The sequence below is a fragment of the Ursus maritimus genome, unplaced genomic scaffold (genome assembly GCF_017311325.1).
Source record: "Ursus maritimus isolate PB19 unplaced genomic scaffold, ASM1731132v1 scaffold_5, whole genome shotgun sequence".
NCBI classification, from domain to species: Eukaryota; Metazoa; Chordata; class Mammalia; order Carnivora; family Ursidae; genus Ursus; species Ursus maritimus.
In genome coordinates, this window is record NW_024426663.1 from 41,878,308 (window position 1) to 41,904,099 (window position 25,792).

The window sequence follows — 25,792 nt, forward strand, 5'->3', positions numbered from 1 at the left end:
TTTCTCCATATCCTCACCAACACTTATTATCTCTTGTCTTTTTGGTATTAGCCATTCTAACAAGTGTGAGGTGATAGCTCACTGTGGTTCTGATTTACATTTCCCTGATGATTAGTGAGAGTACTTTTTCACGTACCTGTTGGCCATTTGTATGTCTTCTTTGGAAAAATGCCTTTTCACTTTCTCTGCCCATTTTTAAATTGGATTGTTCATGGTTTCTTGGCTCTTGAGTTGTATGAGTTGTTTATATATTTTGGATATTAACCCCATATCAGACACATGATTTGCAAATTTTTCTCCCATTCAGCAGGTTGTCTTTTTATCTTATTGACGGTTTCCTTTGCTGTGCAGAAGCTTTTTAGTTTGATGTATGGTTCCACTTGTTTATGTTTCCTTTGTTGCCTTTGTTTTTGGTGTCAAGTCCAAAAAACCATCACCCAGAGACCGGTAACAGGGAGCTTACTGCTTTTGTTTTCTTCTAGGAGTTTTATGGTTTCAGGTCTTACATTCAAGTCTTTAATCTAGTTTTTAGGACTTATTTGGAGCCTAACTCACGACCCTGAGATCAAGAGTTCAGCATTTAACCAACTTAGCCACCTAGGCACTCCTCAAGTCTTTAATCTATTTTGTAATTTATTTTTGTTTATGGCATAAGAAAGTGGTCCAGTTTCATTCTTTTACCTGTTGCTGTCTGATTTTTCTAGTAACCATTTCATGAAGAGACTATCCTTTCCCCATTTGATATTCTGGGCTCTCTATTCCGTTCTGTTATCAGTGTGTTTGTTTTTATGCCAATACCCTATTTTGATTACTGTAATTTTGTAAAATAGCTTGAAATCAGGAAATATGATACCTATAGCTTTTTTTCTTCTCCCTTAAGATTGCTTTAGCTATTTGGGAGTTTGTGATTCCATATGAATTTTAAGATTTTTTTTTTTCTGTTTCTGTAAAAATGCCACTGGAATTTTGATAGCACTTGCACTGAATCTGCAGATTGCTTTCAGTAGTACGGACATTTTAACAGTGTTAACACTTGCAATCTGCGAGCATAGAATATCCTTTCATTTATTGTGTTTTCAATTTCTTTCATCAATATCTGATAGTTTACAGTGTACATATCTTTTACCTACTTGGTTAAATCTAGGTATACTATTCTTTTTGGTGCAGCTGTAAGTGGGATTATTTTGGTGTATAGAAACACAACAGATTTTTATATATTTGATTTTATATCCTTCAGCTTTATTGAATTTATTAGTTCAAAGAGGTTTTTGGTGAGTTTGGGGTTTTCTATACATATTATCATGTCATCTGCAAATAGAGACAATTCAAATTCTTCCTTTCCAATTTTTATGCTTTTTTTCCTTGTTTCATTTCCCTGGCTAGAACGACGACTTCTTCTTCTTCTTCTCCTTCTTCTTCTGCTTCTGCTTCTGCTTCTGCTTCTTCTTCTTCTTCTAAGTTTTATTTATTTATTTGAGAGAGAGAGAGCATGAGCAGGAGGGGCAGAGGGAGAGGAAGGGAGAGAATCTTCAAGCAGACTCCACGCTGAGCGTGGACACTGACATGGGCTCAGTTTCATGACCCTGAGATCATGACCTGAACTGAAACCTAGTGTTGGAAGCTTAACCGACTGTGCCACCCAGGTGCCCCCTGGCTAGGACTTCTGATGTCAAGTTGAGTAGAAGTGAGGTTTGGGCATCCTTGTCTTGTTCCTGATCTTATAAATTATATAAAAAAAAATAGAAAATTAAAAGACTGAAAGCCCTATAGAGAACTAGACAGCCGAACATGTTTTTTAAAGATTTTATTTATTTGTTTGGGAGAGAGACAGAAAAAGAGAGCAGGGGACAAGCAGAGGGAGAAGGACAAGCAGACTCCACGCTGAGCACAGAGCCCAACACGGGACTCCATCCCAGGACCCTGATATCAGGACCTGAGCAGAAATCAAGAGTTAGGTGCTCAACCAACTGAACCACCCAGGTGCCCATAGGCAAAACACTTGCTTAGACACTTCATAAAAGAGGATATCTAAGTACCCAATAAATAAATACATTCAATTTTATTAATTGAGCACCTGGATATTTTAATTAAATCTACATTGGTTACCTCTCTATATCCTCCAGAATGGCTAAAATTAGAGGGTCTGATAACAATAACAAGTGTAACTGTTGCTGATGAGATTACAGTTGGTATACATATTTGGTATCAACTGAGGCCAAATATGTGGGTTTCTTGTTACCCAGAAGAAACATTTTTGAGTATATAAATGCATACATATGTGCACCAAGCGACATTTACAAGAATGTTCATAGCAGCACTATTCATGATAACCAAAAACTGGAAAAATTCCAAATGTCTATTAACAGTCAAATGAAATCTGACACATTTTACATTGGAATACTATCCAGCAATGCCAAGGGAACACTCACTTCTATATCAATAAAATGTATGAATTTTTTTTTTTTTAAGATTTTATTTATTTATTCGACAGAGATAGAGACAGCCAGCGAGAGAAGGAACACAAGCAGGGGGAGTGGGAGAGAAAGAAGCAGGCTCATAGCAGAAGAGCCTGACGTGGGGCTCGATCCCATATCGCCGGGATCACGCCCTGAGCCGAAGGCAGACGCTTAACCGCTGTGCCACCCAGGCGCCCCTAAAATGTATGAATTTTACATAATATTGAGAAAATAACCAGACACACAAGAGTACTTAATATATAATTCCTATTCAAAAATGGCAAAACTAATCTAAAGTGATAGAGGTCAGTATGGTGGTTATCTTTCTTGGTGAGGGTTAAAAGGGAATGTAGGGAGCCTTTTGGGGGTGTTAGTAATATAATGTTTGTAATGTTCTATGTTACAATGCAGGTAGTGGTTACTTTGTCAAAATTCATTGAGCTGTAACTTATCTGTATACTTTTCTGTATGTTTGTTACTTACACTTCAATTGAAAGTGTGGTTTAAAAGTAATAAGCCATACATTTGCATTTTCTTTCATTAACATTGACTTCTTTTTAAAACTCTGAGAAAAGATATCTTGATTTCAATTTTTCTTTAGAACGTAAATGTTTTTGCCAATTCAAAATAGTGTTTCATGGGGGCACCTGGCTGGCTCAGTCGGTAGAACATGCAACTTTTGATCTTGGGGTTGTGAGTTCGATACTCAGGTTGGGTGGAGAGATTACTTAAAAAAATAGTATTTCATGGGGTGCCTGGGTGGCTCAGTCATTAAGCGTCTGCCTTTGGCTCAGAATGTGATCCCCTTATCAGGCTCCCTGCTCTGCTGGGACCCTGCTTCTTCCTTTCCCACTCCCACTCCCCCTGCTTGTGTTCCCTCTCTCGCTGTCTGTCTGTCTGTCTGTCAAATAAATAAATAAAATCTTTTTTAAAAAATAGTATTTCATGAGTTCATATCTCATGTCTATCTGAAATAGACAAAGCATTTTATTGATAAGAACTTTGAAAGTATTCAATAAGAAATAATTTCATGCCCATCTGCTAGGTACAAAGAAGAATAAGGAAGGCATGATATTGTCCTTTTCCACATCCTCTATCCCTGTCACTAATTTTTCCTATTAATGTACATATTATATATCTGTCATACTTTTACTTCATCTGAGTTTTCCATAAGTGTGTTTTAAAGCTTGAGCATATGATATGGCTTAAAGGAGTATCTTCACTAGAGACTTCTCTGTTATACGTTAGGTAAAGAACAACTTTTTCTTATTCTGAGTTTTCTTAGAAATTTGCATAATGGAACATAAATCAGAAAATACAGATGTTGGTATCCAGGCCATGTTCTTTAGAAATGAGTAAAATTCTTTAATATATTCCGTAGTATGTATTCAATTTCTGTTACATGTTAAAGCTGGGAATTCAGTGGCAATCAAAATAAACATTGTCCCTGCCCTGTGGCAAGGAGCTTCGGTTTAGCAAGGAAAACAAATGATTAAACAAGAAATAACAGTGAAGTCCAAAAGGACTATAACTGTAAGTGTACAGTGTTTTAGCAGAGTCACCTAATCTATGGAGAATCAGGGAAAGCTTCCTAGAGCAAGTGATTTCTGGCTCTGGCTTTTGGCTGAGATGAAGGATGATGAGTAGAAATTGGCCAAGTCCATAAAAGAAGGATGAGAGTTCTAGTCAGAGGAAACAATGTGAGAAAACTCTTTGGGGTAACAGTGAATGTGACGTTTTACAAACTGAAAGAGGCTCACAATGGCTAGAGTGCCAAAGGACAGTAGCCAGATACAAAGCCAAAAAGGTAAGCAGTGTCTGTATCATGAGAGGCCGTGTTACTTTTATTAAGTAGGTTGAATATTTTCCTGGGAGAAAAAGTAAGCTTTTGAAGAGTCTAAGTGGTGGCCAAAAATGAAAACATCAAATTGTCATTTTAGATGAAACAGTCTGGATATGTTGCCAATAGTTTGGAAGGTAGTAGCAAGAGGAGAGTCAAAGAGTCCAGGGAGGAAATTCCAGTAATTCAGGCAGAAGTCCGTAAATCCTGGCTTGACTTGAGTAATGGCAACAGGATAAATAGATATGAGAGGATTATAGAGAATTGACAGGAGTTGCAAGTTGATTAGCTATCAGGAATAGTGAAATATCAAGGATTTCAGGGAAATGCAAATCAAAACCACAGTGGCATAACCATTTCATACCTTTCAGGATTGCTGTAATCAAAAAGACAATAACAGGTGTTCAGTAGGATGTGGATAAACTGGAACCCTCATAAATCACTGGTGGGAATGTAAAATGGTACAGCCGTTTTTGGAAAACAGTTTCTGAAAAGGTTAAACGTAGGTTTAGCATATGACCTAGCAATTCCACTCCTGTGTATATACCCAAAGCGAAGTGAAAACATAACTTCACACAAAATTTGTACACAAATGTTCATAGTGGCATTATTCAAAATGACCAAAAAGTGAAAACAAATAAAATGTTCATCAACTGACGAATGGGTAGCCATCAAATGGAATATTATTCAGCAATAGAAAGAAGTGAAGTACTGATACATGCTAGTGTGGATGAACCTTGAAAACATCATTCTAAATGAAATGAAAAAAGAAAACATTACGTTAAATGAAAGATTGCATAAGACCACAAATTGTATAATTCCATTTCTGAAACATCAAGAAATAGGCTAATTTATAGAAACAGAAAGTAGATTAGTGGTTTCCTAGGGGAGAGGGTAGGGGAAAATGGGGAGTGTCTGCTGATGGGAATGGGGTTTCTTTTTGGGGTGATAAAAATATTCTAAAATTGATTTTGGTGATGATTGCACAACTCTATGAATATACTAAAAGCCATTAAAGTACCTACTTCGAATGAGTGAATTGTATGGTATGTCAACTATAGCTCAATAAAGGTATTTAAAAAGAGCAAGAATAGGGGCGCCGGGGTGGCTCAGTCGTTAAGCGTCTTCCTTCGGCTCAGGGTCCCAGGGTCCTGGGATTGAGCCCTGCATCGGGCTCCATACTCCGCTGGGAGCCTGCTTCTTCCTCTCCCACTCCCCCTGCTTGTGTTCCCTCTCTCACTGGCTGTCTCTTTCTCTGTCAGATAAATAAATAAAATCTTTTTAAAAATATTAAAATTAAAAAAATTAAAAGAGCAGGAATTATTCTCAAGTTCTCTATGTTGGGCAGTTGGGTAGAGTATATTGTTATTTACTAAGAGAAAGATTAAGGGGGGTATTGAGTTCAATTTTGGATTTGTTGAATTTGAAGGATTCACAGTAAATCCAAATGAAGATAATCTAGGAAGTGAGCTATCCATATCTGGTATTTAAGAATGTGGTCTACACAGAAAATACAGACTTGTGTCACTACCATATAGGTGGCAGTTGAAGAGAAGAGTGCTTAGAGCAAAACCTTGAGGAAGACCAAGATTAAGAAGACAGGAAAAGGAAAAACAAAGCCTGCAAAAGACAATGAGGAGTAGTAGCCAGAGAGAGTAAAAGGAAAATTGAGTATGTGATATAATGGAAACCAGTGAAAGAGATTGTTTTAAGGAAGATGGAGTAATCTGCTGTGTTGAATGTTACTGACAGTTTAGGTAAGATGAGGTCTCTACTTGGTGGTGGCAGGTATCAGTGATCTGGAAAGAGTAGTATGAATGGGAGTAGTGGAGATAAAAATAAGATTGTGGTGAGTTGAGAAATATGTGGGAGATAAGAAATTAGAGTCAAAATTTGGATTCAAAGAGGAAGAAGGAAGATTAATTAGGGATATGGTATGCAAGGTTTTTGTTCCTTGTCTTGGGGAGAGGGTTGCTGTTAAAGATGAAAGAAATATGAACATTTTTTAATGCTGATGGGAATGAGCTAGTAGGGAGGGAGAATTTTTAGATATCCTGGAGATAGAGGAGATAATGTGTAGCGTGAGATTTTTAACAGTGTTGAGGGGGATCTGAACACAGGCAGGGGTATTAACTTTAAATATGAGGAAGGACGAATTTCCGTAACAGGAACAAAGAAGGAAGAAAGGTAAATGGAAGCAAATGTATTTGTAGGTTTGTTGATAAGACATTCAAGGAATACTCATTGAATTACTTCCTGTTTTCTCTTTGTAGTAAAAAATCAGATCACCTGTTATGACTCAGTGGTGGTGTTTGTGCAGAGTGGGGAAGTTTGAAATAGCTGTGAATATTGCAGAGAATAGTAGTGTAATAAAATAAGACTGGCAGTCAATACTGAAAGCACAGTTGAGACAAATGATCTTTTAGAGTGATGCTAATTTGACTTACTGTAAGATTCTCTTCTCTTGAGTTAAAGCAGAGGTCAGCTTACTAAGCAGTCCATAGGCCAAGTCTGGGTCCATGGCCTCTTTTTGCAAATAAAATGGTTTTGTTTGTTTGTTTGTTTGTTTGTTTTTTGTCTATGGCTGCTTTGACACTACAGTGGCAGAAATAAGTAGTTGGAAGTGACAGAAATGAGTGATTTTCCTCAAAGCCCAAAATATTTACAGTCTTACCCATTACAGAAAAAGTTTGCTGACCTCTGGTGTAGATCAGAGTGGATACAGGTGCAGAGAAGGCAGACATTTGGAGTCATCCAGGGTTGAAGTCTTGACAGAGTGAAAGGATTAATCACAAAGGAGTTGAAGAGATGATGACTGAAGTAAAGTATTGAACCTTGGAATCCACGCTGAAGAAGGAAAAAAAGCAAAGACAGGGGGGAACTGATAGGAGTTTCGGGTTTTATTTGGATGTCTTGGAAGTAGTTGGGAAAAACTAAGCTGAAAATGGTAGAAGACTGTGGTCGTACATTACATACATGAAATGTATGATTTTGAAGGAAGAGCAAGGTTAGGTGATGAAAGTACTGGGATATGGTAGCTGAGGCTGAATGGGACCGAGAGGCAGAGAACTGGCTAGATCACCTGTGTACATGATGAAATTCCCCAGACTGGAGTTGAGAGGAAGATGGTGAGCCAGGTGGTTGTCTTTTCTTCATCCCTCGAATTTATTAGAGAAACGTTCTTTCTCTCACAAAAGGGACAGAGTGCAATAAATAACATAGTATTTTTTTTTTTTTAAGATTTTATTTATTGGAGCACCTGGGTGGCTCAGTCGTTGAGCGTCTGCCTTTGGCTCAGGACGTGATCCCGGCGTTCTGGGATCAAGCCCTGCATCCGGCTCCTCTGCTGGGAGCCTGCTTCTTCCTCTCCCACTCCCCGTGCTTGTGTTCCGTCTCGCTGGCTGACTCTCTCTCTCTCTCTCTGTGTCAAATAAATAAATCTTAAAAAAAATTAAGATTTTGGGGGCGCCTGGGTGGCACAGCGGTTAAGCGTCTGCCTTCGGCTCAGGGCGTGATCCCGGCGTTATGGGATCAAGCCCTACATCAGGCTCCTCCGCTATGAGCCTGCTTCTTCCTCTCCCACTCCCCCTGCCTGTGTTCCCTCTCTCGCTGGCTGTCTCTATCTCTGTCAAATAAATAAATAAAATCTTTAAAAAAAAATAAAGATTTTATTTATTTATTCATGAGGAGAGGGAGAGGCAGAGGGAGAAACAGGCTCCCTCCAGAGCAGGGAGCCCAATGTGTGACTGGATTCCAGGACTCTGGGCTCACGACCTGAGCCAAAAGCAGACACTTAACTGACTGAGCCACCCAGGCACCCCAGTAACATAGGATTTAAAATTAACAGGTTTTTGAGGGTATCACAATTCTATGTGTAAGTCAGATAAATTGCTAACAGTCATTTAAAAATTGGTAACAGTGTGGAAATAAGTAAATAGAATGTTTACTGCTTTTGTGATTATAATTAGAACTTACACTTTTCAAATGTCTTTTGATTATCAGACCGCAGATGTATTTAATTTTGAAGAAACTGTTTATAGTCATCATATGTCTCCAGTTGCCACCAAGCACTGTTTGGTAGCAGGTTTGTACCTGTACTCTTTTGCTTCTCAACATATTGAAACTTGCTCCCTTTTAATACCTAGTTAGTTTTGATATAGACATTTTAACCCAGATGAATATCACAATTCTTAAAAAAAAATAAAAGCTCAAGTGTATGGTATATTTACATTTAGTTTATTGGTATGGTGCAAGTTGGGCACTGTGCTAGTGGCTAGGATTCAAAGATTAAGAAAGCACATTTCTATTCCCTAAGGAGTTAATTTTCAATGACCAAAGTTTCAAAGATTTTATTTACATGAACAAAATTGGGCAACTTTTTCAATTCAACACAATAAAAAAATGGAATTTATTTCTTTTTCTCTAAGATTGTGTTACTCAAATTAAACATCCATTTTTATGAAAGCACCTACAGCAAGAATTTTCATGTGTGAAATTTTCATGTCTGCCTTTGGCTCAGGACGTGATCCCGGCGTTCTGGGATCAAGCCCTGCATCCGGCTCCTCTGCTGGGAGCCTGCTTCTTCCTCTCCCACTCCCCGTGCTTGTGTTCCTCTTGTGAGGAAGAAAAAATGTTTTTCTGGTATCAGGTCCCTATGATTCCATTATTTTTTTGGCACTGCATGAATGTCTTCACCTGCAGATACCAGTCAGCTGCATCATCTGTAGAGAAGAGCTGGGCACTAACTTGTCCTCAAGGTCCACTCAGTCTGTGTCCAGTGTCTGGAGGTATATCATTAATATGCAAAGGCTGAGGTAGTAAGTAAAATGATTTGATATAATAAAATAGCATAGAATTATGCATACACATTGCAGCAATGTAGATTTTCTGGTTTTGATATTGTGGTATAGTTACCTAACATAACAATGGTTGGGACAACATGGGTGAAAGTTACACAGGGTCTCTCTGACCTATCTTTGCAACTTTCTGTGAATCTATAATTATTTCAAAACTAAACATTAAGAACATAACGCAGTAATAGAGCTCTCTTAGTACTAAGGTATAACTGCAATTACATTTTCTAATTATAAACATTAAAAATGATTTGAAGTGTATTTTTGGCATACATTTTTTTATATTTCTGTGTGGATGCAGAGAAGATACCATGATTCATAATGGTAGTTTCTCGTTTCCCTTTGGTGATGATTTATAATAAAATTATCTTAAACCATTTTTGTTTTTGTTTTTACAGTTGGTACTAGAGGGCCCAAAGTACAACTTTGTGACTTAAAGTCTGGATCCTGTTCCCACATTTTACAGGGTATTTTTTTTTTATTTGAAACAACAACTACTTTGAGTAAACCATTCAATAAAAAGAAACATTACTAACAATGTGTTCTTTGTAACTGACATGACTGATGTATTTTGTGCTAGTTGTTAAAAGTCAACAGGGAAATAAAGATCCTTCTGTGCATTATTCTTATAAAACTGAACTATTGAGGAGACATTTATATAAACAATAGCCATAGGGTAAACTCAAAGGATATGGAAAGTCTAGCTGAAAAACTTATCTTATTTCTACATTAAAAAAAAAATTATTTATGAACTTAGGTTGGTACATTTGTCTTATGAGCATTGTTTAGGCTTGTTCTAAGTAAACATTCTTAATATTTAGGTGCTTTTTTATTCCTGAATGTAAATATTTTAGAAAAAGCTATTAAAATAATATTTTGGTTAAAATATATTAATTTGAATATTTTTGCTACTTTGTCATCAGTATTAGACTATATCAATTCTAACCAATGGAAAGATGGCTTATAATTCAGAAATTTACATTTTTATTCATCCATGAGAAACACATAATGTATCAAGAGAACTTGGTGAGATGGATAGCATCTGTTTTACATTGTCATGAATCTTTGGTAATGTAAGTCAGGTAGATGAAAATATCTACTTTGAATAATGCACTTAGGCAAAAGTGGATTAAAATGCTGAAGTCAGTTGTCCTATGAATGTATCACCTGTGCTTTCTAGAAAAAAAATTTTTATCTAAATGCTTTCTGCATTCATGAATTTAAAAAAAAAATTTCTATTATAACTTTCTGAAAGTTAGAAACCATTTTTATTCTTTAGATGTTTAACTTATATGGTTTGTTGCAGTGGTTTTTTTTTTTTTTTTTAGTAGATATAAGTACCAAGCGTAAGCTATATTACTTAACAGTGGATTCACTTTTTAATCTAACAGCTGTGTTAAAAAAGAAAGACTCAACTTGCTCTTTCCAATGCAAAACCTGGCCATTAATAATGAGATAACATAGTGTGAGAAATGCCCCACAGACTTCACATTAATATTTAAACATAGATTATTATAGATGTGAAAAAGTGATGATCATATCAATTTTTTAAATATTTAGTCTTCATTTTCTTCAAAATCAGACATATTTAATTATACTGTATCTTCTGATTTTTCAAGTATTTTACAAGACTTTTCATACAGTTATATTTGCAGGTCACAGACAAGAAATACTGGCAGTTTCCTGGTCGCCACGTTGTGAATATGTCTTGGCCACTGCAAGGTAACATGCAAATTACTTGGTTTTGAAGTTAGTAATTAGTGATAAAAATTCTGGAAACACTATTTTTATAAGATGCATATTTAGTTATTAATTAGGCCCTTTAAATAATTGAGTTACAGTTTTTAAGTCCTATCACTACATATCTTGAAGGTGCTCACCTTTTGAAATAGAGAAAACAAGAGAATCTCTGTAGCAATGCAAATCCGCTAGTACTACCTGTAAAAAAACTGTGTTGTCATTTTTTCTACCTAAGTAGAAAAAGTAGATTTAATTTTAAAACAGTAACATTTCAGTTCATTTTCATAAATACAGATTTATTTTGAATCTGATTCAACATGTACTCATTGATTCAATTTACTAAAATTTAATGACTGCCTACCATGAGCCAAGCAGTTTAGTCCCCAGAGAAGCTTCCATTAATAGTTTACAGAATGTGATATTGAGATCTGTGCTTTCTGAAGTAGAACAAGTCTAGAATGTACCCGTAAGAAGGCTGCCTAAAGAGGTGTGAAGGTGAAAAGCTAGGTGCTGGTTTTGGGTCCACGATAGGGCAAATATATACTGTTCATGCCTAACTTGGTTTTCCTCAAACCATGGGGAAGCTAAGAGCCTTTCAGTTTTCAGAGTACTGCAGGAATTTGAATAAATATGAGAATGGACCTAGTAATCAGTGTTAGGAATCAGGTAAGTCCAAATCTTATCTGTTTCAGAAAGTACTTAAATCCTCAGACTCATCCCATTACAGACTTTTTCCCCAGCTGGAAAGAAAGAAAACCATTTTGAAAATGGGAAATGGCTAGCTTTTTGCTTGCTGTTCTAATTGGCTAGGTTTGATGGTGATCTGTGAAAAGAATCAAGACCACAGGAAGAGATAAGCCCTGTATCTGAAAAAAAAAAGATAAGTTAGAAATAGGCTTATAAAATGCATTGTATTTCTCTTTCTAATTAAAGGAGCCTGGATAAACCCAATTTGTTAAAATATTCTTGAAGTCTTTTTTGAGAACATGATAGCATTAAACTGATTTATATTTTCTTTAGGAGTAGTTGATTTGAAGTTGTTATGTGATCATAGTTTTTTGCCTTTATTCTTTTCACTTACTTGATATAAAATAAAAAGTGTCATTGCTAAGAAACATTAAAGTTAGTTCTTGTATATCCTGCAAAGATTGATTTGAGTATAGGAAACCAAATATAAATATATTGTCCATATTATTCACCTTAATTTTTTCATATAAAAAAAAACAACAAATTCATGCCAAATGAATTCTTAAAGTAAAATTAGCTGCTTGATTGTCCAGAAAACATTTGAATAACAAACAACAGAAAGGATGTAGTAACAAACTTGCTAAGGGACAAGCTCCAAAACTATCTGGTTTTGGCGGAGGAACCATTAAAAATAAGCATAATTCTGTCCGTGTGATCTAAAAAAGGTTACCTTTTTTTTTCCTTGCTATTTTTTCACTGCTTTTTGCTACTATTGACTTTGAATATTTGATGAAAAGGCAAAAGTTCAACAAACCAAAAGTACGAATATATTTGCACTAACATACTGAGACTTCTGTGTGCCATAATACTGGAAAGGTAGGTGAAGAGTATAGTCATTGTCCTAGCTATGTATGTCAGTGTAACATTTATTTCTTCTTAGTGCTGACAGTAGAGTAAAATTATGGGATGTGAGAAGAGCATCAGGATGTTTAATTACTCTTGATCAGCATAATGGAAAAAAGTCACAAGCTGTTGAATCAGGTAATGAAGAACACATTAATATAGAAATATGCCAATGATAGTATTTTTTATATTGAAGAATTTTAACTGAAACCAAGTACTTAATGTATAGAGACAAGCTGCAAATTTTATGATTTAAAAAACGGCATTCACAATAAATTTATTTCTAAAAGTACATATCTAAATTATGGTTGTCATTCTTCAAGATAGAAGTACGACATTTCATCTATCCCTAAATTTTCAAATGCAGAAACTTTTCTGAATTAATTTGTTACTTTTTTTTTCCTCCAATGAGGTCAGCTAATACAAATTTATTGCCACTTAGGAAACTATAATAAATTGAAGGAATAGTAACATTTTGTGGCCATTGTATGAAAATAGAATTTGCAAATTGTGTTAAATATATCAGCTGCTATCCAGGTGATAATGTACACCTCAAGTGCGTTTTTCCAATAGAATTTAATTTTTTTTTTTTAAGATTTTATTTACTTACTTAAGAGAGAGAGTGCGCATGCATGCGTGTACAAGCAGGCGTTGGGCAGAGGGAGAAGGAGAGAGAGAATCCTAAGCAGACTCCTACCTGAGGCAGGACCCTGAGATCATGACCTGGATGAAATCAAGAGTCAGACATTTAACTAACTGAGCCACCCAGGTGCTCCTAGAATTTAATTTTTGTGTAGGATAAGATTCTGATTTAGAATTAATTGTGGACCAGAAAAATCTAAGGGTGAACTATATATAATTTTATGATTGTTTATTAATAATCTTTTTAATAAAATTAGGCTCTTGAGAATTATGCTTTCTCACATTTGGTCATTTTGAAAGTAATACAAATTTTGCATGAAACTAGAACACTTATTCTGTCCCTTTTGAAGTTTTTTTAAAAATAGTAAATACTAGTATTACTGATTTTTAATAGTCCATGGAATGATTTTTAGATTAAAAATGAAAATAGTATATGAGAAATTTGGAAGGTGTTTAACTTAAAAATTTAGTGTTAGGTATGTATTTGAGTTTGACAGCACAGCTTACTCTCTGAAGAAAATTATATTTGGCAAGATTTCTTTCTCTTTAGTTTTCCTGTTTTTCTCCATTTTTATGGTTCTAATCTATATAGATTATAATATTCAAATAATCCAAATATAATCAACTTGTATATTTTAAAGTAATTCAGATAGTTGTCCTTTAATATGTTTAAATAACTGTATTATCAAGCATTAAGTGTGTGCTGAATACAAGAATAGATTAACTGAATTGTATTTTTCATTGCAGCAAACACTGCTCATAATGGGAAAGTTAATGGCTTATGTTTTACAAGTGATGGGCTTCATCTCCTTACTGTTGGTACGGATAATCGAATGAGGCTCTGGAATAGTTCCAATGGAGAAAACACACTAGTAAGAGATTTTAAATATCTCCAACTTTTTTTTAATCTACACCCAATGTGGGGCTTGAACTCATAACCCTGTGATCAAGAGTCGCATGCTCTACTCATTGAGCCAGCCAGGTGCCCCTCTAATCTTTTGAATATATATTTAAAAAATGGATCTGTGAAATACACTTGGTGTCCTTCTGTAGATTTAACTCTTTTCTTGTCTCTGTATCCCAGTTTTCTTTTTATATTTTTCCATTATGTGAACTAATAACTCTCAACACAGGATAGCCCACCCTACCACGCCCCCACCACACTCTCCCCACTTAGTGGAGAATTATTGCTCTACTGTGCATAATGTGAGTGTGCTGTATTTCTCAGGTATGTTGGAGAAGAATAAAAGATTGAGAAGAACTGATACAAATTAAACATATAAAGATAGTCAAATTCTATACTATATATGACTTGTAAACAAAATCTAAGATGAATGTTATAGTACCAGAACATATTGTAGTTTAATACTGGAGTAAATATGTTTTAGATGTGCTAGAGTCTTATGAGGTATTTAATTTCTAACACTTTTTAAAAATTTATGTTATGGTCCTTACCAGGTGTACTTGTGGTTTAATAACATTCGGAATAAGCTAGTAAGTTTGTAATTTGGTGGTAATATTAATAGCTAATATTTATTAAGTGCTTATGTTTCAGATACTGTGTTAATTAACATACAACATGTGCATATAGGGTCTTATTTAATCATCAAATCAATACTGTGAAGGTAGTTACTGTTATAATACCCATTTTACGCATGAGGAAATGCTCATGCTTAGAGCTTCCAAGTACCCAGCACTCACTTGTAGCAGAATATACTGTGATCATCATTTCATGGAATGAAGGAAAAATAATTTACAACAGTGTGGCATAGTGGTTTTTGATTAGCACAGTCTAGATTTAGTTTCTGATTCTGTAATTTGCTATCCCAAAGACCTTGATCAAAATACTTAATCTTTCTAAATGTTTTCTTTTTGTGTATTAATGCTGACTAGCTCATAGTATTGTTTTGAGTATTACATGAAATAACACATGTTAAACATTAAGCACATTGTCTGATATTTATAGCAAATGTTGGCATTCAGTAAATATACCTGTCATTATTATCATGCTGATCATGGTTGGGCAATAAAATACGCTGCCTTGTGATGGAATCTCTGTGTCACTATAGGTATTAATTTAGTGACTAGATGTGTATATTTCCTGGAACAGTAAAAGGGATTCATAAGATAAGGGGTTGGATTTGCCATCATCCTTATCCAAAGTCCCATATCTTCCTCCACTCTCAAAATCTTTTCAAATCCTATACATACCACCTTTAAGACATCATAGCCAAAAGTGGCCTCTCCTCTACAGTACTTTAATAATGATATACATCATGTTATTTATTATACATTGGTAAGCATACATAATCATAAAGTGGGAATCTTAGACAATCAGCTTGTATAACATATGACACATAGCATTAGCGAATGATAGGTCCTTCCTTTCCTTAAACTGTTATTAGAATTTTATTCCAAAGGTACTGAAAAGATCCTGATGATTTTGAGTCCACAAGTGATTTGATCACAGCAGTGATTTACATAGATTAATAGGACTGTAAGTTGCAGGATGGAGTGGGGATGCCTAAGGACGAAGACAAGAGTTAGAGAGGCAGTTCAATATTCATACCTCATTTAATACTTTCTAGTTCATATTTGGGAAAGAATATGGTAGAGTAGAAAGAACTCAGGCCTTATAGCTAGGTCCTCTGATAAATGGGAATAAGGTCATCACAGTCTAGCAGTTCAAAATATTTCTAGCAAGAGCAGAAAATTTCTAGTTGAGATGTATGTTTTTTCTCCATTCCCCCCCCCACTGTCATTCTACAAATAGTTACACATACAAGATCAAAAGATGCAAATATATGGGAATTAATAAATCTAGGGACTTACTGGATAGCTTTAATGTTCTAGGTCTCTCATGTGCATTATTTTATCTGATTTTTCATAGTAACTTTGGTAAATGATCCTATTTCTATTTAATAGATTAGAAAAATGAAACTCAGAGGCTAAGTCATTCATTACTCATAAGAGGCAAGAGTAGAGAAGAAAAAGGTGGGTGGAGAGTGGAGTGGGTTTCTACAAATCAAGTCAACCGAATTTAAGTTTAATATTTTAATGTTTCATTCTACCACTGCTACAGTGGGATAGCTGAATGCATATGCTCATTTCCGTCACATGTTAACCCGAAGGGTGGGTAAGGCAAGTGTAGTGTCCACAGATGATCAGCATATATCCATTTGGGCCTCAGTATTTGTTTGTTTTTATATATATATATATATATATATTTTTTAAGATTTTATTTATTTATTTTAGAGAATGCAAGCAGGGGGAGAGGGAGAGAGAGAGACTGCTGAGCACAGAGCCCAATGTAGGGCTTGATCTCACAACACTGAGATCATGACCTGAGCCAAAATCAAGAGTCGGGCGCTTAGCTGACTGAGCCACCCAGGCGCCCCTGTGTATATATATTTATAAATATACACACACACACTCTCCCAACCTGACCTTTACAAAAAGAGAAAAAGGTAAATCACTGTCTGTCTAAACTCTAGTGTTAGCCATAGTATTGGGAGTGTTGGTGATCTTCCTGCTCATAATTCTCAAATGTTTAGCTACTGGTTTTACACCTGCCCTAAACTACTTAATCTAAATAATCAGGAGGAAGTAAACTTCACTTCCAATTTCTTTTGCCCAAAGCTTCTCAGACTGATGAGCCTTTAGATCACCTAGGGATTTTATTAAAATGAAGATTCTTGTTCAGTAGGATTGGGATAGGACCTGGAATTTTCCTTTTCGAACTGTGGAGGATATGGTGATATTGGGCTTGCATCTTTGGCATACAGGTGCAGAATTTTTATTTTTGTCCTAAATATGTAATTACAGAAAGTTACAGTTGTATACACACTATTTGTGTTCTGTGCTTTTTTTATACTTCGTTTTTATCCTTATTTCCTGCATAATTTTCATAATTATGATTTTAATTACTATATAAACTATAGCATTATTGTAACATTATTAGGGATTTACATCTATTTTTAGTTATTTTCCCATTCTAGATAATGCTGCATTGAATTCCTCTGGGCATATAGCTTTTTGCTGTTTAATTATTTCCCTAAGATAAAATCCCAGGAGTAATTAATTACTAGGTCAAGGAGTAAGAATAACTTTCTTGTGTAATGGGTACAAAGTTTCAGTTTTTCAGGATGAAAAGAGTTCTGGAGACTGAGGATGCTGAAGGCTACACAACAATGTGAATTAATGTCACTTAAGTGTACACTTAAATATGGTTAATATGGCAAATTTTATGCTGTGTGTATTTTACCACAATTAAAAGTGTTTTAAAATAAGAAGAGAATTATTCCCTCCCTCAAAAAAGAATGTATTTTGTTGCATAATAAATCATTTGGCCTTTTAGAAGTAATGACCAAATTACAGTGCCACCAGCATGTTACCTCACTTGTAACAGTATTCACTGTCTCAAGGTTTCTTGAAATGTTTTGCTGAATGGTCTAAAATGATTATTTAAGGTTGTCTTAATTTGCATGTTATTTCTAGCCTGGCTTAAATGTAAACATTTGCTTTTGTGGATTTCTTTACTATTTGTATTTTCCTCTTATGTGAAACATATATTTATGTCATTGGCCCTTGTTTCTTTCTGTTAGGACCTTGATCGCTTTCTTTAGATTTAATACAGCCCTTTCCATAGTATGTTATAGTATTTTAAGTAAATATTTCTTCTAGTCTTTGTTGTCTTTTAAATTCAGATTTAAGAAATGAGTAATGTTATGATTTTACATCCTACAGGTAAACTATGGAAAAGTTTGTAATGATAGCAGAAAAGGACTGAAATTCACTGTCTCCTATGGCTGCAGTTCAGAATTTGTTTTTGTACCATATGGTAGCACCATTGCTGTTTATACAGTTTACTCAGGAGAACAGATAACAATGCTTAAGGGACATTATAAAAGTGTTGACTGCTGTGTATTCCAGTCTAATTTCCAGGTGAGAATGATCCTTAAGGGAATTTAAAATGTTCAGGTAACTAGCTTGCCAGACTAGTTATATATAAAAGAGTAAATTTGATTTCAATCTGAGGAATTACACTTGTAATCCACATTTAAGCTAGGGTTTCTTTCTTTCTTTCGTTCTTTTTTTAAGATTTTATTTATTCATTTGAGAGAGAGAGACAGAGAGAGTACAAGTAGAGGGAAAGGCAGAGGGAGAGGGAGAAACAGACTCCCCCATGAATCGGGAGCCCGACGTGGGGCTCCATCCCAGAACCTGGAGATTGTGACCTGAGCCGAAGGCAGACATTTAACCATCTGAGCCACCCAGGCGCCCTTAGGGTTTCTTTAATAGAGGATTATACAGGATAAAGTTTCAGATAGTAGAGGATATTTGTATGAATCAATACAATACTGTGCAACTTGACTGAGATAAATTCTTTCTTCATATGGGCTCCATTTATTTACCAGATGAAAATCTCTAGCAAATTAAAATAATGTCTTGCAGTCATCTTTTGGGAAAAGATGGAATACATGTGTCTAATCTCAAAATACAGTTTTTGTATCTTGATTTATGTATGTGTGAGTCTGTCTCAGATTTTATTTCTTCTTTATTTCCTGTCAGTGGCTAATCAGTTTACTTTTGAGTTGATGCAACTTACACGATACCTTAAATACCTATGGCTTTTGTTTGTTTCACATCCTGACCTTTCTCTTTCATTTTACCAACAGAGCAGATTATTTTTTTCAGAGAATATTGGCACAAATTACTTCATGTGTTCCTTTAAATGAGTCTCTAATATAGCAAGACTGTTGGTATTTTCTGTATTTTGTAGGTAAAGAAAATGAGGCTCATGAGAGGTAGATACTGATAGTATGAAAACTATGGATTATTAGAGCTAGGAAGGACTTCATTCACCTGGTGAAGTTCTTAATCATTTATTCATTAATGCTAATTACTTAATTTGCATCTGACACTACAGTAAGATATACAGTACTTATTTTTTAGCCAGCGCACATCTGTATGGTAACAGTCATTATTAAAATATTCAATACATATTTTACTCTCTGCTAAATAGCTGTTGCACCAAGCCCTCTAAGATGCCTCTAGCTTCACCCCCTTTCCTGAGGCCTCCTAGATTACACCTCAACCCAGCACCTAAGAGGGACCATCAGGACCCTGCTCCCACTCTATGGCTGTTACGTCTGCTGATTAGTCAGTACCCTGATGTACTAGTTGTTAAACATTTTTAGTATTACTTCTGGGAGAAGAAGACTAAAACACCAGAGAAGTGACATGCGTTGCCTCAAACCTGCAAGTAGGTATTCACAGAGCGTGGTTATCTATTCGAAGAAATTCTTGGAATACTGTACCTCTTCTCCTTATGTAAAGTCAGAGACACAGCCAAGATTTTAAACCAGATATCCTGACTATAAATTACTGCTTTCTACCAAATCAGAATTCCTAACTCGTGTTCCTAGAATAGATTAAAAGTGTGCCAAATACTGATTCCCATCAGCCCCTGGAACAGCCAAGACAAGCCGGTCACAGCCAGAAACCTGGGCCAGTTGCCTCCTGACAAATCCCATTTCTCTAGGTGCTACATACTCAGATTTGAATCATTGTACTACATCAGACAGCTTCCAGCTCTTATCCCATTATATCCATTATGATTTTTGAAAAGGAAAATAGTTCTAAGTCTCAAAAGCGAAATAGGGTTAGTACTTTGCATCCACTTAGCAGAACTCCTTTTCAAATTAAATATTACACAATTCACAATGTGAAAACAAAATTGATAGTTATACTAGTTCTATCATAACTATAAAACTCTAACAAGATATACCTAACATCAAAATAAATAATGATGATACTGGATTATAACACATTGACTAAAATAAGGATCCATGAATTCATTCAGGTATAAGTAAGGAAACTAATAAATTGAAAGTCTAATGAGTGGGATATTTACATAGTCCCAAAGTACCTCCCTACAAAATATTAATTACAAAGGTAAAATGTATAATTTTGCCTTGAAGAAGCCTGGCATACATCACCTCAGTCAAATGATCAAAGTACACGATATTCCTTCAATCCTGGCAAAGATGCATAACTCAATTCAATCATGAGGAAACAAAACTTGAAGGGCTTTCTACACAATAACTGGTATGTGGCTTCAAAACTGTCAAGGGCAGGAAGGCCAAGGGCAGACTGAAGAACAGTTCCAGATTGAAGGAAAGTTAGGAGACATGACAACTAAATGCAGCAATGATTTTAATCTGGACCCTTTTTCTATAAAGGACATTTATTCAGACAATTGGTGAAATTTGAATGGAATCTAAGAATTAGCTGGCAGTAATATATCCTTGTGAATTTTTTTATTTTGTTCAATGCACTGTAATTGTATGAGAGTGTCCTTGTTCAAAGGAAATATACACTCAACCATTCAAGAGTGATAAGACTCATATTGTCAACTTAGTCTCTTATGTTGAGATTTTTTGTTAAATTTCCCAAATGAATACCTAAATTTATCCCAAAATCTTTAATACTCAATTCAAATCCCTCCATTTACCTTAAGTCCTTATTAGTCATTCTAGTTTAAGTGCTGTCTCTTGTAAGCTCTCTTTCTTGAACATCTACAGAATTTCCTTTGTCTCCATCATTGTGGCTGTACTTAACCACAAATTGCCTTGTAAGCTTATCTGACTAAGTTATCTTGGAGATGTGTGTGTGTGTGTGTGTGTCTATATTGTCGTAGAAAATTCAATTGCTCAAGGGCACTGAACATTTGAAAATACCTTTGCATCATCCACAGTTAGTGTAACTATATATTCAAGATTAAATGATACAGTCTGTACAATTTTGTTCCCTTCAGGAAGTTTGATATAACTAAATCAAATTTAATATTTTAACATCTATATTTCCTATAAATAACTTTATAATCTTAATTTCTCTTTATTTAGAACCTTTATTTTTTTTTTTAGAAAAATACTAATTGTACCATACTTCAAATTTTGTGAGGTGAACAGAATTAACAGTAAATAATTGCATAGCAGAGCAGGAAAAAACTTCACTATTAGAAATGTTTGGGGGCGCCTGGTGGCTCAGTCGGTTAAGCGTCCGACTCTTCATCTCAGCTCAGGTCTTGATCTCAGGATTGTGAGTTCAAGCCCCATGTTGAACATGTTGAAAAACAAAATGTTTATGCAGAAATACAGAAATAAATCTGTGTGGAAAAAAACCACTTAGTTGCTCATAGTTTTACAGCCGCTTATCATTTTGGTGTGTTTTCTTTTTAGACTTTTTTCTTTTACATAGATTTTTCTTTTTTTTAATTGACCTCATGTTTTACATCTTGCTTTTTTCCTTCACATGATGACTCTGTGGTTCATAGCCTTCTCTTTTCTCTTGACATTATTTTCCCATGTTATTAAAAATTCTTAAAAAATGAATTTAATGATTATATGACTCCCATACAATGAGTGCAACATAAATTTATACACAAATCATTACCCTACTTTTGGACAATTATTTCCATATTTTGTTATTTTAAATATAATACTGCTGATATATTTGAATCTCATACATCTTTGTCAAGACTTCTTAGAAACGCATACAAAAACTTTTGACATGTATCAAGATTCTATTCTGCATAGATATACCAATTTATATCCTCTTTATATGAGAGTATCTATTTCACTGCTTCATAGGAATGTTTTTAGTACTAGGCAATATAACATATTCCTTAAGTTTTGGGGATGGAAATAAACATTGTTCAGCCGTGTGTAAACAGCATATTCATAAAGACATTGACATAGACTGTGCATCAGCCCAAGCTTCCCCTTATTAAATAAACTTCTCACTAAGCATGGCATATGGATCTAAAAGCTCTTCTGTTGAATAACAGCCTGTTAGACAGCTGTGAGCTACATAATATTTTTTGTGAAGTTCTGGCCTATTTTAGCTAGAACTCATATGGGGTTTTTATTGATGTCTTTCTTAAAACTCAGTTATTGACAGAGAAGGACAGACTCTTGATTCCATCTTTTTTTTTCCTAGTCTGACACTTGAAATAAATGGATACTGTGATTGATTAAAAAAATCACTAGGCGGTTGAATCTTTTTGTAAAATTTCCAGGTTAGCAAGCTCTAGCATATCCTAATGATATTTTAAAATGTAAAACAAAGCTTTATTGCATCTTAAGCAAACAAAAGACATCTGCTCAGTTTCTTTGGGGAGTAGAAATAGAATTAATCTAATTGCTCTAACCTAAGAATTAGTCCTTTAAATGATGTATTCATTTCAGATTGGCACCAGCTTTAAACTGACCCAAAATCACATCTTTATTTTCTATGTTATAGGAACTTTATAGTGGTAGCAGAGACTGCAATATACTTGCTTGGGTACCATCCTTATATGAACCAGTTCCTGATGATGAGGAGGTAAATATTATTTACACAAATTATACAGTGACTTTCAAATCATAAAGAAAATAGTTTTATTATTTTGCTTCATATGAGAGAGACCTTTTTTTAAAGATTTCTTCATTTGAGAGAGAGAGCACAAGTGGGGTGGGGCAGGGGGAGGCAGAGGGAGAGGGAGAATCGGACTCCCCACTGAGCAGGGAGCCTGATGCAGGGCTTGATACCAGGACCTAGAGATCATGACTTAAGCAGAAGGCAGACGGTTAACCATCTGAGCCGCCCAGGTGCTCCATGACAGAGACTGGCTGTTTTCAGATTGTGAAAATAGTTTGCCTGTTATGACACATTTGAAAATCCAGAAAAATACTGAAAGAACAACTTAAACTTCTAAAGTTGAATTACTATTAACACTTTTGTTTACTTCATTCTTGTTTTTTCCTATGCATATATGTTTGTTTAAACATAGTTAATATGCTTGGACACACAACTTGGCATCCTACTTTACTAACTTAATAATAAACCTTCTTCCCTGTCATTAATAACTATTTGTAAATTTGTTTTTAATAACATAGCATGCTGTCAATTATATATCACAGTTTACTTAAATATTTACCTATTGGAGACATTTTTTGATCACTATAAACAAAATAAGGTAACTGTTTATAAATTATTTATATTTCTGATTGCTTATTTGAATAGATTCCTAGAAGTGTATTTTATCTCCGGAGTTATCACATATGACATTTTTAAGGTTTTTTATTCACACACTCAAATTTTACCAATTTACAGTCCTCTATCAGCAGTCTGTTAGTGCCTATCTTAGACATAAATTGATACAAATATGACCTATGGCCATGGGAATAAAGAGCCTTAAAAATGTGGTAAACAAAGATGAATAAGACATGCCCCCTGGTCTTAAGTAGTGGCCTCTGTATTTTTTTACTTCTGTGTTACACTGTCTAAAGGTGCTGTCTTGGGGCGCCTGGGTGGCACAGCGGTTAAGCGTCTGCCTTCGGCTCAGGGTGTGATCCCAGCGTTCTGGGATCGAGCCCCACATCAGGCTCCTCCGCTATGAGCCTGCTTCTTCCTCTCCCACTCCCCCTGCTTGTGTTCCCTCTCTCGCTGGCTGTCTCTGTCAAATAAATAAATAAAATCTTTAAAAAAATAAAAAAAAAAAATAAAGGTGCTGTCTTTCCCACCAAATATTATTTTACTAAGCACTGTTAATCATCCATATTTATCTTAATTTCTAGGATATAAAAAGTCAAATGTCTAAAAACCAATATTTATGTATGTAATTTTTTAAAGTTGGAAATATAAATAATGCAGTTAGAAACACCTTGAGTTAATCTTACTCAGGTCTTGGTGTAAAAATAAAGCATCTTACATGGAGATGAAAAGTATTGGTAAAGCAAGTTTAATATTCTAAAAACATTTTTCACATATTTAGTTCCTTTGTGAAAACATGACTGTCCAAAACCACATGGAAATGAGTTTTTGTAGGGGTGGTTGATACCATTTAGCAGCTATTGACAGAATCTGTTTCATACCTAGATTTGCAACTGCTGTGGTTTACTGCAGTGTAAAGCCTGTGACTTATTTTTCTTTTGTCCCTAATCCAAATAAAAGAGAGAAAACACATAATGGTAAATCTTCAAGCAGATGGCCAATGGCTGTGTGAATATTTTCAGATTTCATCACATGTGTAATTTGGTTTATTATGGCTGTGATTAGTTTTGGTGTACAGCTGCTTTAAATGACAGAATATTCTGTAGAAGCTCAGTATGGTCAAATACTTTGGCTCAGCCATTTATTTTGCATTATTTAATAACTGTGTCCTGCTGTTTAGGAATTACTCTATGCAATAAATCCAAGTTAAAACATTATAAAAACAAAAACAAAAAAACCAAAAAGGACCCCTCGAGGCTATGTTAGGAAGTATAACAATCACTTACCAAATGAAAACAATAAAAATAAATTAAAAGTAAATCTATGACTTACATATGGAGAAAGGATATTAGAGGAAAACTAAATTGCTTAATTTATAAAGATAGTCTGTGACTCTGATGTTTTATTTATTTCTTACAATGTAGTTATAGTGATAGTTTGAACTCCTCATCTAGAAGAATTTTTGCATATGGGAAACTAAATGGAACAAGTAGAAAAGCAAATAGAGATACACAGAAAACAAGTTATCTTTATATTTAAGTTTTAGAGCTATAAAACCTTATCTTTTAAAATGTACCATTTATATGCTTTAAGATAGCCATCATTCTCATAAAATGGTATGGGCTAAAATTATTTTCACAAAATTTTAGTTTGAAAGATATCTTTGAATGTAGGTAGAACATGAATGAGATCATGTTATAGATCCAAGAGGAGAAGTCTGTCTGCACCAGACCCTACTCCTTACATGTATATTTATTATTTAACTCATATTTAGAAGTTTTTTAGGGGCGCCTGGGTGGCTCAGTCAGTTAAGCCTGTGGCTTAGGTTATGATCCTGGGTTCCTGGGATTGAACCCCACGTCAGGCTCCCTGCTCAGCGGGAAGTCTGCTTCTCCCTCTCCTTTTGCCCTACTCGTGCTCTCGCTCGCTCTCCCTCTCTCTTAAATAAGTAAATAAAATCTTGAAAAAAAAAGTGCTTTTATCTCAGCTATCAAATAAGTGATGCTGCAGTTTCCCAGAAGTGTGCAGGAACACATTTCAAAACAAAACACACACATACATGCACACACATTCAGTCTTCAGTTTCAGGTAAACTAAATAATAATCATACTGGTAACTGGGTTTGAATTCCTGTTCTGCCATCCATTGTGAACTGAGGACAAGTTTATGGTATCTCCAAATACCAGAATCGTCAAGCAAAATTGTTCTTTAGTTTCCCTTCAAATCTACCCTTGAGATGAGATTTACTTCCCCATCAACCAAGATATAATCCCTTAGTGGTATTTCTTCTGATAGCCAAGATAAAGGGGGAATTTAGTCCTACTGTAAGAAATTGAAAGGCACTGGATGATAGGGACAGGTTTTATGTTCTTTAAGCATAAATCTATATATTTAATTGGCAGGCTGTTTTATTATATTCTGAAGACTCTGCCTTCCTTTTGCCCTCTTTTCTTAAAACTTGGTCATGGTCAAGGCAAGCCTATATAACTCCTAATCACTTTTTCCTTCCTGAGACCTATAGGGCAGCTACATTATAGTTTAAATCTGACCTCTCACCAAGAATCTTACTTTATTTTGATAGTCACACAATACATAGCTGTTGTATTTACCACTTGGTAGATATGTGCAGTTGA

General features: G+C 35.0%; 1 protein-coding gene across 5 annotated transcripts in view; it reads left to right on the plus strand.

Moving 5' to 3' along the window:
• ERCC8 (ERCC excision repair 8, CSA ubiquitin ligase complex subunit) overlaps window positions 1-25,792 on the plus strand; it is a 51,091-nt gene that overhangs the window by 21,827 nt on the left and 3,472 nt on the right. For 3 of the 5 annotated variants that reach the window (XM_008691387.2, XM_008691389.2, XM_040622243.1), the window contains 7 exons: window positions 8,299-8,380; window positions 9,548-9,616; window positions 10,805-10,871; window positions 12,517-12,617; window positions 13,869-13,993; window positions 17,868-18,065; window positions 22,428-22,508. In XM_008691387.2, the coding sequence (XP_008689609.1) occupies window positions 8,299-8,380; window positions 9,548-9,616; window positions 10,805-10,871; window positions 12,517-12,617; window positions 13,869-13,993; window positions 17,868-18,065; window positions 22,428-22,508 (723 nt within the window). The remainder of the gene's footprint in view (window positions 1-8,298; window positions 8,381-9,547; window positions 9,617-10,804; window positions 10,872-12,516; window positions 12,618-13,868; window positions 13,994-17,867; window positions 18,066-22,427; window positions 22,509-25,792) is intronic. The other 2 variants (XM_008691388.2, XM_040622242.1) reach the window with 2 other exon arrangements.